We start from the raw sequence: 12,692 nt of genomic DNA, 5'->3' as shown, positions 1-12,692 counted from the left end.
GATTACATCTAAAAATATCCTATTTCCAGATAAGGTCACATTCATAGGTATTGGAAGTTAGGACTTCAACATATCTTTTGGGGGAACACAATTCAACCCAGAAAGTCTGCCCTTTGGTCCCCAAATATTCATGTCCTTAGAGGTGGGACTTCTTTAGGTAGAGGGAATACAGACATGTCAAGATGGAGGCAGATATTGGAGTTATACTGCCATGATTCAAGAGATGCCTGGGACCAACAGCAGCTGGAAGAGGCAATGTTTGATTATCCTTTAGAGGTGTTGGAGGGAGCAAGGCCCTGCCAACACCTCAATTTTTTTATTTCTAGCCTCCCAAACTATAAGGAAATAAATTTCTGCCATTTTAAACCACCTCATCTATGATACTCTCCTATGGCAGAATTAGAAACTAATAAGGACATCCTGCAGAAGAATATGAAACACTGACTCTGAGATGAGAGATGGTGGATTGACAAAGTTCTGATAGTGAATGGTAATCTGTGGTAGATTGTACTATTTGTTCATAATTTATCCTTCCTTGCCTTCACTTGTTAATTCCCAGCTCACTGTGGGTACCATATACTTCCCTATCCCACTGATATTGAGCTTCTCCATGTAATTTGTTTTGGCCAATGGAATGGGCAGAAAGGCCAGGGTGTCACTGGCAAATGAGGCCTTAACAGGCTTGGCAAGTTTCAACCAGGCCTGTTGGAGCTCCTGCCCTCTACCTTGAGAAAAGTCTGTCCTGTGTTATAAAATACAAATTCTGGATTTTTCCTAAGCAGGAAAAACCTGCTTAGGTATAGGATGTGAGAGAGATGCCTGGGTGGCTCAGTGGTTGAGTGTCTGCCTTCAGCCCAGGGTATGATCCTGGAGTTCTAGGATGGAGTCTCACATCGGGCTCCCTGCATGGAGCCTGCTTCTCTCTCTGTCTGTGTCTCTGCCTCTCTCTCTCTCTCTCTCTGCGTCTCTTATGAATAAATAAATAAAAATTTAAAAAAATATAGGATGTGAAATAGAAGAGCAGCTTGATGAGTGGATTTAACACTTAGCAAGAAGGGAAAACTGTGGGAGGAGTGTACCTGGGGCAGGTGGTGGTGACAGTGGATCAGAGACTTTTTCTGGTACACCTAAATCTGAGATAACTCCAAGGCATCCAAATGGATACACTGAGTAGCAGTTGATTATACAGGCATGGAATTCAGGGGAAAGGTCTGGGATAGTAACACAAATTTAAGAGTTAGCAGCGTTTAGTAGGGCAGATGGAGAAGAGTGAACAAGGAGCAAGCTCTGGGATTCTCCAACTTGAGAGATGTAGAGCATCCAGTGAAGTAGAATGGACAACAGTAGTGTGGAGTATATTCTTTATTTAAAAAACAGGTTCACTGAGATACAATTCACATATAATTCACCCACTTAAAGTGTATAATTCAATGGTTTTTAGTATAGATTTGTACAACTACCACCATAATCAATCTTAGAACACTTTCTTAATTTTTAAAAGTTTTATTATTATTATTTTTAATTGGAGTTCAATTTGCCAACATATATCACCCAGTGTTCATCCCATCAAGTGCCCCCCTCAGTGCCCGTCACCCAGCCACACCAACCCTTTACGTATTAGTAGTCACTCCACATTTATCCTGAGAGCTCCTATTGTGGTAACCCTCATCCCAGGCAACCACTAATCCATTTTCTATTTTGATAGGTCTGCCTATTTTGGATATCATATGGAATCATATGATATGGGATCCTTTGTAACTGTTCTTTTACTTAGGATGTGTTCAAGACTCATCCATGTTAAAAAAAAAAAAAAAAGACTCATCCATGTTGTAACATCTAACAAAACTTTGATTCTGTTCTATTGCTGAATAATATCCCAGTGTATAGATACACCACATTTTATTTTTCCATTCATCAGTATATGGACATTTGGCTTATTTCTACCTTTTGGCTATTGTAAATAGCGCTGCCATGAACCTTTATGTATAAGTTTTTGTTTGAACACCTGTTTTCAATTATTTTGGGTATATATACCAGGAAGTTGATTGCTGAGCCATATGGTAATTCTATGTTTAACTTATTGAGGATCTACCAAACGATTTTCCAAAGCAGCCACACCATTTTATAATCCCACCAGCAACATATGAGGGCTCCAATTTTTCCACATCCACACAAACACTTGCTATTGCCTGGTTTTTGTTAGTTTGTTTTTTAATTTTAGCCATCTTAGTGGGTGTGAGGTGGTAACTCATTATGGTTTTGGTTTGCATTTCCCTAATTACTCATAGTAAGCATCTTAATCACATGCTTATTGGCTCTTACTTGCTTTTCCTTTCTTTGAAGCACTTTTTGTTACACAGAGATTTTAAATTCAAATGCAATTTTGATTTAAAAATGGGCAGATAAATAGATATAACATCATATTTTTAAGTGTCAAGATGACATTTTCAAAAATACATAGTGCTAAAATGTAAATATACTTTTGATGTTTATTAAAATAAGTACAATCCAGTCAGTGACTTTTTGATTTTCTAAACCTTGGGCTATTCTTACAAACATTGCACTTACCATGAAGAGTTCCTCTGGGGGCTTATTTCCATCTAGCTCAATGAGATACTGGGAATTGTGCTCAGCCATTACTTCCTGCATAAAATAGAAAAGAAACCTTACAATCCAGGATCATTGACAAAACTGAACACAGATCAGAATCTTAACATACTATGAAGAAATCATTAAAGCTAAATTGTTAAAAAAAATAAAGCTAAATAGTTTGCTTTATTATACATGATATAATATATATTATTTTAAATGCTTTTTTGCAAAAGCCTAAGCTAGTCTTCTTATCATGAATTTTATTCTTTCTGATTTTTTTCAGTTCTTCTTTACACTGATGTTTTAGAGTCCTTCTAAATATAAAATGTTTTGGGACATCTATCTTTCAGCATATATTCACAGAATAATTTCTGCCAAACTGATCATTGAAAATGAAATTGGTTTGTTTTACTTTTTATTTCCCTGGCTATGGGTGAGTTTCAATATTTAGATAGCCATCTCTGTACATTGCCTAACCATAATATCTGTGCAATTTTTTAATTAGACTTTTTCTTTTCCTAACATTCATGAAAGTCTTTAACTCATATCAATTGCAAATATTTTACCATTGAAAATAAAAAAGATTTATCCTTTGACTTATGGCATCTTCTATAATATATTTTTATAATAAAATATATCTATTTTCATTGTTTCTGGATATCCTTTCTCATTTTTTTAAGATTTTATTTATTTATTCATGAGAGACACAGAGAGAGAGAGAGAGAGAAAGAGAGAGAGAGAGAGGCAGAGACACAGGCAGAGAGAGAAGCAGGCTCCATGCAGGGAGCCTGATGTGGGACTCAATCCCAAGACTCCAGGACCACGCCCTGGGCTAAAGGCAGGCACTAAACCACTGAGCCACCCAGGGATCCCCTCCTTTCTCATTTAAATTAGATTTTCTCTATCTCAAGATTATATGAATTTTCTCCTATATTTTCTTCCACTATTTTTTGTTTTTAATATTAAAATCTAAAATCCACCAGATTTCTTTTTTAAAAAGCTTTTATTTATTCACAAGAGACACAGAAAGAGAGGCAGAGACATAGACAGAAGGAGAAGCAGGGAACTTGATGCAGGACTTGATTCCAGGACCCCGGGATCATGACCTGAACCAAAGGCAGATGCTCAACCACTGAGCACCCAGGTGCCCCCAGATTTCATTTTTGTACATTGGAAATGTTGAACTCTATTTGAGTTCTGGAATCCCAGAAAGTAGGAAGAATTGAGAGAGATACGACCCATCTCTACTCTTCCTCAAGGACTCAGATAAGCTCTGTATTCATCCTTCTCCATCATTCCCTAAGACTTGAGGATATCTTCCTTGTTTACCTGCCTCCATAAAACGATAGGTCCTCTTCCTTTTCCTTGAGATGTTTCTCATTAATGAATATTCTCCCCATTGCAATAGTCTGAACAAAATCATCTCCTTATTTATCCAGGGCATTTTGTTTTTCACAATATTATGTGAGGTTGGATTCTAAGTGCTTCTTTTTGTTTTAGATAGCACATTATGCCAGTATTATTTATTTAAATATAGACATATTATGAACAAGAAAGTACATAATACTTTTTTATATTCAGATTCTTTTCTTAAGCTAGATTCTTAAGAGTGGACTTATTAAGTCAAAGGGTATGAACATTCCTAAGACTAAAGATACATACAGAAGATCAGACTGGGAGTCAGTTTGGGATTTGAAGACTGATAAGAATGAGAACTTGGCCTTGGATTACTCCTGAAACAGGCTATAAACCAGAAAAAGATGCTTCCATTTGCTTTCATGTCTTTTGACGGAGCACTGAATTATGGTGATCTTGTCCTCTCAACTGAATTGAGATCTCAGCCAGGTCAGAGAAGACTAGAATTGCAGGCTCCTACCTTTTATGGCTTTCTTCCACCTTCCTCTACACACACCAGTACCCTGGAATTGTCATAAAAGTCAATTATCTTACTATTTAGCAAGTGTCATGTAGGCTTAAAGTCTATAGGTTTTTGACTTCCAGGATGCAAGACCTGGTCCTTATACTTAAAGAGATGATCTCATGCCCATGAATATAGTTTTCTAACTTTTTAAATTTTATTTTATTTACTTATGATAGTCATACAGAGAGAGAGAGGCAGAGACATAGGCAGAGGGAGAAGCAGGCTCCATGCACCAGGAGCCCGATGTGGGATTTGATCCTGGGTCTTGAGGATCGCGCCCTGGGCCAAAGGCAGGCGCCAAACTGCTGCGCCACCCAGGGATCCCAGTTTTCTAACTTTCTAAACCTTGTTTTAATTATGCTTTATTTCACCCTCAGTGCCAGCCACTTGAGGAGTATGCAGGATATTTCTGTTTGAAGGAAGAAAGAACATTATAGATAGACAGGCAAAGTATTCTTAAGAAGCTATGTTTAAAGGCCAAGGATAGTAGAGGAGGTATGGAGGAATAAAAGTCATACATAAGAAAGAAATTAAATTTGGTTCCCCTTTTGGGGATGGACAACGAAGATGAAAATGATCCACTCATTTGTCTATAAAAATATATAAACTTTAAAAGAGAGCATGAAACAAATCCTTTTAGTTTCTCTATCAGATGGGAAAAGGCAACTTGAGGATTTTTTTTTTATCTTTGTAGTTCCATTGCTCAGCATGGTGTGTGGCCAAATATCTAAGTTTGATAAATGTTTGTTGAATAAGTCGCCAACGCAAATTTGGCAGAGTCTGCCCTAGACTTTTAACCATATATGCTTTTCACATAATTGTAACTTTAGTAATCATATTTTTAAAATGCTAATTATTTTAATTGAAACCTTCCTATTCCAATATATAATGGCCTTAATCATGTTTACATATAATCAACTTTGAATGGGATAACCATAGTAACCAGTCTGGGGATAATTCGTTAGATTATAATTTAAATAAATTAACAATTCCTTTTAGAATAAAAGATGCATCTTAAATGCACATTTGTTTCAATAAATCCATAAATTATAGATTGAAAATGTTTTTACAAAATGGTCCCTTAACATGGGTTTTCCAACCTCCAACTATAAATAATTCCTCTAGTGACTTTGGAAAATGCAGTTCATTTATCATTTTTCAATACCACTGTTGCTTTTTAAGAGTAAAATAATGTTGTTTTGCGAAATGGCCTTTGGAATATAGATATATTCTATATCTATATTGATATATTCTATCAAACTTAGGTAGTGGGGAATCAGATAATAGCACAGAGGATGAAAAAATGTGAGAGAACACAAACATCAATATTTCCATTTTCATCAATATATCTTGTTCTTACTTCTAAAGGATGAAGAATTATTTCCTTATAAAGCTTAACAATGTTTTCAATATTTTCCAAGTAATCTTCAGGTCTCTGAACTACATGTTGAAGAATTTCAGCCACCATCTGCATTTCTGCAATAAATGCCTAAATGGAAAAAGAAGGGATTTCCAATATATTTATATTGATGATTACTTAATTTACAAGCTACATCCCTCCCTTCTTATGCCTACATGCCTTTTTTTAATAATAAATTTATTTTTTATTGGTGTTCAATTTGCCAACATACAGAATAACACCCAGTGCTCATTCCGTCAAGTGCCCCGCCCCCCTCAGTGCCCGTCACCCCCTACATGCCTTTTTGGAAAGAGAAGCAGGTAGAAGGGAGACCGAGGATTTTTATTTAAGAGATATTGAACACCCTAAGGGGCCTTTATCAAATGGAATAAAACTTTAAATTAACTTGGATACTTATTAATTTTTTTCCTCCTCAATAGGTAGGGAAGAGTAGGAGAAGAACATCTGATTTTTAGAGACAGAATTAAGAAATTAGATTTACTCTAAATACCTGAGCTTATAGTTCATTCACTCATTCATTCATTCATTCATTCATTCATTCATTCATTCATTCAAGATTGATGAGTGCCGAGCACTGTTGTAGGAGCTTGAGATAAACTAGTGAACATAATCAACTAAGACCCAGGGCCTCATGGAGCACACATTCCATCTGGGGAAGACGGAGCAGAAACAAGTACACAAGTAAATATATAACATAACGGATGGTGGTAAGTACTACAGAAAAAAAATGCAGGGTAGAGGAGATGAGGAGTGATGAGTAAAAGTGCTATTTTATATCAGGTGGTCATGAAAGGGTTCTCTAAAGAAGTGACATTTGAAGGCAGAGGTAATACTACATGTAAAGGTTCAATCAGGGCTGAGTTGATGAGCTGGTTGGTGTTTAAGAGCATATTATTCCTATTATCATCATAGTTTATTATATTAATTCTATATTAATTCTAGTTTTCACCAATGTACATAAATCCACATTTTATACTATTTGAGTCATTTTATCTATTAAATAAGCCACTTTATAACTTTTCTGAAATGTTTTAAATACCATTTTAATGGTTAAATAATATATTAATATCCCTAAATACATGATCACCTAATCATTACTCTATAGTTGAACAAGATCATTTCAAATGTTTCACTATTATAATGTTTTACTGAATAGCTTTATAGATATTTATATTGCTAATATCCTTCCTTAGAATAGTTCCTAAAAGTAGAAAGTAGAATTACTGGGCCAAAGATGACACATTTCAAAATGGCTTCATATACTCTGTCTTTTTCAAAAGATGCTAGCAATCTTCTCTCTCCAGTAGAGGGCTTGACTGGCATACTCATGTGTTCAGTCAGTACAAAACTTATTAGGCAACTACTGTGTGCGAAGCACCCTTACAGGCACAGGGGGTATAGTACTTGCTGCACAGAGCTTATATTCAGTGGGGTAGACAAATAATAAGTAAACAAATAACATAATTTCAGAAAGTGGTAAGTGCTATGAGGAAAATAAAGCAGGGTAAAGGGTTGGATCTTTACTGTCCAGCACAATCGCTGTAGCCACACAGAACTACTGAGCACTTGAAATGTGGCAAGCATGAATTGGAATGCACTGTAAGTGCAAAATTTCAAAAGCTTGGCATGAAAAATAAGATGTAATTTTCAGAATTTTTATGTTGATTATATGTTGAACATAATATTTAGGACATATTGTATTAAATAAAATATATTATTAAAATTATTTTCACCTGTTTCTTTTTGCTTTTTAAAAAAATGGCTGCTAGCACATTTAAAATTACATATGGAGGGAGTATATTTCTATTGCAGTGCTGGGTTACAGAGTCACTTGCTGGATGGTCTCTGAGGATGTCATCCCTGGGGGCGGTGGGGACCTAGGCAAGGAGAAGGATGTGGGGACATGAAGATCTGGAGGAGAGTGTGGTAGGCCAAGGGGAGAGGAAACAGTAAGTGAAAAGGCTGGAGGTGAGATTGAGTCCAGCATAGTTGAAAACTAGCTGAAGGCCAGCGGAGTAGCTGGAATACAGTGAGCAGGAAGGGCGAGACAGCCAGGGATGAGATCAGCGAGACCAGGCCCATGGCCTTGTAAACCATGCAAGGGTGTCTGAATTTTCATCTACAGGTAATAGAAAGTCACTAAGGGTCATATTTTTAAAACCTGGCTCTGGGTTTTGTAAAGAATGGACCAGGGATGGGGAAGAAAGTGGAAGCCAAGAGAACATATAGAAAGGCATTACAGCAGTTCAGGGAGATAGTTAACATTTGTGTGTAAATAAGGGTGAATGAACAGTTTCATGACATTAGTGGCCATCAACCCAAGTGGGTGGCATGTTTGCATGTCTGACTTCTGAACATGGCTGCGCTTCTAGGCAGACGTCACAGCAAACCAGGTGCATGAGGCTGAATTCGGTCTGAAGACCATAATTTGATTACATCCCATAGCATTGGGATACATTGTGTTTTTGAAATTTTGGATTAGTTGCCAACTACTTTTACTTTAAAACGCTGATTATGGCTTCTCTGGAAAAATCAAACAACCTGGAAAAATAGGCTAGCCTTCCCACATAGCAATAGTTGGCTCAGTTGGAGCTGAGAGGCAGCTGTCCTCTGAAGAAGGGCATGCACTCACTAGCTGTCCAGTGGAATTGCCACAGTGATGGAAATGTGCTGTCCAATTTGGAAGACACGTCCATATTTTGTAATGAGCATTTGAAATGTGGCTAGTACTACTGAGGAGCTAAGTTTTGAATTTTCTATAATTTTAATTAATTTAAAGTTAAATAGCCACATTGGACTACTGGCTACTATATTCAACCGTGCAGTCCTAGCTTACCCTAGTCCTCACTCTTCCCGATTATGTTCCTGGCCGACATCACAAATTGACATAACCATGGACCCTGTAACTAAGTGAGTTATGACTCCTCTATCTTACTGTCTTTGATTTAAGACAGTATATTTTACTCATGCTAAAATGACACATTTATTCCTATTTGCTATGAGGTTTTCCTTTTTTTTTTTTTTAAATTATTTATTTTAGAGCAAGAGCACAAGTGAGAGGGATATAAGGGAGACGGAAAGAAAATCTCAAGCAGACAGCGCTGAGCGCGGAGTCCCATGCAGGGCTCAATCTTATGACCCTAAGAGATCACAACCTGAACTGAAACCAAGAGTTGGATGCTTATCTAACTGTGCCACCCAGGTGCCCTGAGGTTTTCCTTTTCAGAAAGAAAATAGAGAATAGATGCTGGCTATTATCTAATGCCTTATTTGCACAGAGAAGGTTATTTAATGTTTTTATTTATTTTTTATTTTTTTTCAAAAAATTTATTTATGAGAGACACACAGAGAGAGAGAGAGAGAGAGAGAGAGGCAGGCTCCCGACTGGGAGCCCAATGCGGTACTCGATTCCAGAACCCCAGGATCTCAACCTGAGCCAGAGGCAGACAGACGCTCAACCACTGAGCCACCCAGGAGCCCCTATTTAACGTTTTTAAATGAGCTTTCTTATATCAATAGGGTTTTAAAATGGAGATATAATTGACATATAATATTAGAATAATTTCAGGGGTACAACATAATGGTTCAATATTTGTAAATATTGAGAAACGATCACCACAATAAGTCTGGTTAACATTCGTCACCATACACAGTTAACAAATCTTTCTCTTGTGATGAGAACTTTTAAGATCAAACTATCATTAAAGAACCAATGTCAAAGATTCATCTAACCCGTTAGTGATAAAATCAAGAGGATGACAAAGCTGAAGTATATAAAAATGCAAAACTAAGATTACAAAGTTGGATACAAGCTCTTTAATATCCTATAGGGTAGTAAAATTGAAACTTTGGGGGGTTATCTTTTCTTTTTTTTAAGATTTTATTTATTTATTCATGAGAGAGAGAGAGAGAGAGAGAGAGAGGCAGAGACACAGGCAGAGGCAGAGGCAGAGGCAGAGGCAGAAGCAGGCTCCATGCAGGGAGCCCGATGTGGGACTCGATCCCGGGTCTCCAGGATCACATGTCCCTGGGGGTTATCTTTTCTACTGGACAAATGATCTGCAATATATCCATTTTAAGTTAACATCTGATTTTGCAGAGTATACGTCTAAGAAAAATAGTATTTATTTATAACATACATACAATAAATTACAAATTGTAGCAATTATAAAAATAGATAAAATTCCTTAAAAATATAAATAACTTAAAGTAGAAGTCACAGGTATATTTCTGTAGAGCAGGAACCTGCCCAGGGGGCCAAATCCAGCCCATCATCTGTTAACAGATTTCTTCACATTAAAATTTCCACATTAAATCATGGTAGGAAATTCTTTCAGTGCTCTATTGCATTATGTGGCTTCTTTTTGTTTTTGTTTTTGCTGGCAAAATTATTTTATAGCATGTCACTTACATAAAGTGTCTTGAGATTGTGATACATACAAAGAAGAGATAAGTATTGAGGGATTCTGGGTAGGTTTTCAGCCTAAGATATCTCTTCCACTGCTTGTCATAGTTCATATTCTATTCTCCAATGGCTTAATTATGTTAATACTATAAAGCTTCCAGGCTTTCCAGAACACTGAAATGCAAATATTTCTGAGGAGGCTGACCTGAGGTATTATTACATACAGATCTTCATAGGAAGCAGGTTAGAGCCTACGAGTGGAGAAAGTCAGGTGTGGGGAGAGGGATGCTGAAAAATGTGGTTAGAGCACTAGATACTTTGGAAAACTGATAGTGATGAATTATGCCTTGAACTAGCCCTACTCTAGCCTATTAGCCTGCTCTAACCAGCAGCGTTACTTGCTATGTGGATACCTACTGCATTATGTTTACAAGCACTGACTTTGGGATCATTATAACAACACGTATATGTGAAGTTGAGTTTTAGATTTTTTTTCATGTGCTCCCTTTGCTAGATACTGGAATTGGGCTTACATTAATTTCATAAATTGGATTCTGCTTGGCTAATTGGTCTCCATATTACCCTTTGTTTTTTGTTGCTCTGACTCCTCATTCTAGCTTGCAAGGGGCTTGACACACAGTAGGTGACCAATAGCTCTGTTGCTGTGAAATGAAGCAGATTGGTCGTTAGGATGTGGAACGACTTCTGTACTGACAAGAAATGTGATGGCCTCTAGATTATGATCTAATAGTCCTTAGAAGCATGAAATATTTGTCCTACTGCCAACATATTAAATAAAAATGTTAAATGTAATTTTCTCTAGTCTTTGCTGTTTTCTTTATCCACACTATCATTTAATTTAATTCTAGCAAATTTTAAGAATGTAGTATATGGTATTGGGATATTACCTCTTCTTCTTCTTGCTCTTCTTCCTCTTCTCCTTCCTCTTCTCCTTTTCCTTCTTTCTGGGCTTCTTTCTTCTTTTTCCTACGACTTTCAATGATTTCAGGATCCCACTGATCTTTTCTGTATATGTACCCTGTACTACTGTGCTGCCTTTGCCCAGAAATTCTTTGGCATAGATCGTAGTCGGGGCACTAAGGAACAACATCAGTAATTTTAACAAGCATCCTCCGTGATTCTGATGCACCACACTTTGAGAAACAAGGGAAGCAAGAAACTTCAGAACCTCCCTTCCTCATTTTTCTGATTTCTTCGGGCCACCTCTATGGGATGGGTATTTATTGAACCAACACTTTCATTTAGGTTTCTTAATCTTTCACACAAGATAGGTTTCAACCCTCTCAGGTAATTTTTATAATGTATTTTTGCCCTTCCTTATTTAGCAACCCAGAATACCTGTACTGTGGGTCCTTGACAAAGACTACTGCCTTCAGCTGCCTCGTATTTTCACTTACAGGAAGTGACTAATATGAGTGCAAGTCTGCAGGACACGCCTCAGAGCAGTGGCCCTCCAACTTCAGGGGGCATCAGAGTCATATAGAGGGCTTTTCAACACGGATAAAAAACTCGAGGGGGTGGTTACCCTCTAGAGTTTCTGACTCATAGCTCTGAGGTGGGCCCCAAGAATATGTATTTGTAACAAACTTCTGAGTGCTACTGATCCAGTTGGCTCTGGGACTGTACTCTGAGAACCACTGCTGTAGTAGACCACCGGACCTTAATCAGTTTGTTGTTGTTGTTTGGTAGTAGAGACTCCTTTAGAATATGAGGAAACCCATTGGTTTTTGCTTCACAAAACAGACATACGCAATAAAATAATTTCAGAAGGTTCCTGGATGCTGATGGATTCCTGGATTCCAGGCTAAGAACTTCTGCTCTAGAAATTCCAAGATTTATCCCCAAATAAGGCCAAATCACCAGAGAAATGTGTTACGTACTGAGTTCTGTCTCACACTAGGCCCTCTGATTACACTTGTGTCAGATTGTAGAAACTACCTGGATACCTACTATCACATTTATAATATAAATGTCATTCTCTACATTGACGATCTTTTATATTAAGACCCATTTAAGATATTTCTCTTATTTAAATTTTAATTCCAATTCTCTCTTTTTGTTTTTCCTGAGCAATGTCTTATCTTTTCATGGACAATGTGAATTTTATATAACTAGTCACATTTCCCCTCCTACTTTGGCTCATCAGACTCAGAACCAAATTTATGCTTCAAATTTAGCAAGCATTTGGAGGCTCATGGCCTGTATATCTGTGTTCTCTTGTTCTACCAGCTGTTAATTTCCTATACAATCTATGTTTTCCATGGCTTGGAATTTATATTTGGTTTTAGTGAATTGCTTGAGATCTTTTCTTCTCTCTCTTATACATATGTTCA

General features: G+C 37.0%; 1 protein-coding gene across 8 annotated transcripts in view; it reads right to left on the bottom strand.

Annotated features, from left to right (window-relative positions):
* AK9 (adenylate kinase 9) overlaps nt 1–12,692 on the bottom strand; it is a 127,653-nt gene that overhangs the window by 96,477 nt on the left and 18,484 nt on the right. For 7 of the 8 annotated variants that reach the window (XM_077902807.1, XM_077902809.1, XM_077902806.1 and 4 more), the window contains exons 7-9: nt 11,247–11,435; nt 5,874–6,002; nt 2,569–2,643 (exon numbers count right to left, since the gene is read on the bottom strand). In XM_077902807.1, the coding sequence (XP_077758933.1) occupies nt 2,569–2,643; nt 5,874–6,002; nt 11,247–11,435 (393 nt within the window). The remainder of the gene's footprint in view (nt 1–2,568; nt 2,644–5,873; nt 6,003–11,246; nt 11,436–12,692) is intronic. The other variant, XM_077902810.1, reaches the window with a different exon arrangement.

The sequence above is a fragment of the Canis aureus genome, chromosome 7 (genome assembly GCF_053574225.1).
Source record: "Canis aureus isolate CA01 chromosome 7, VMU_Caureus_v.1.0, whole genome shotgun sequence".
In the NCBI taxonomy this organism is placed as follows: Eukaryota; Metazoa; Chordata; class Mammalia; order Carnivora; family Canidae; genus Canis; species Canis aureus.
This window is presented reverse-complemented; position numbering and strand designations above follow the sequence as displayed.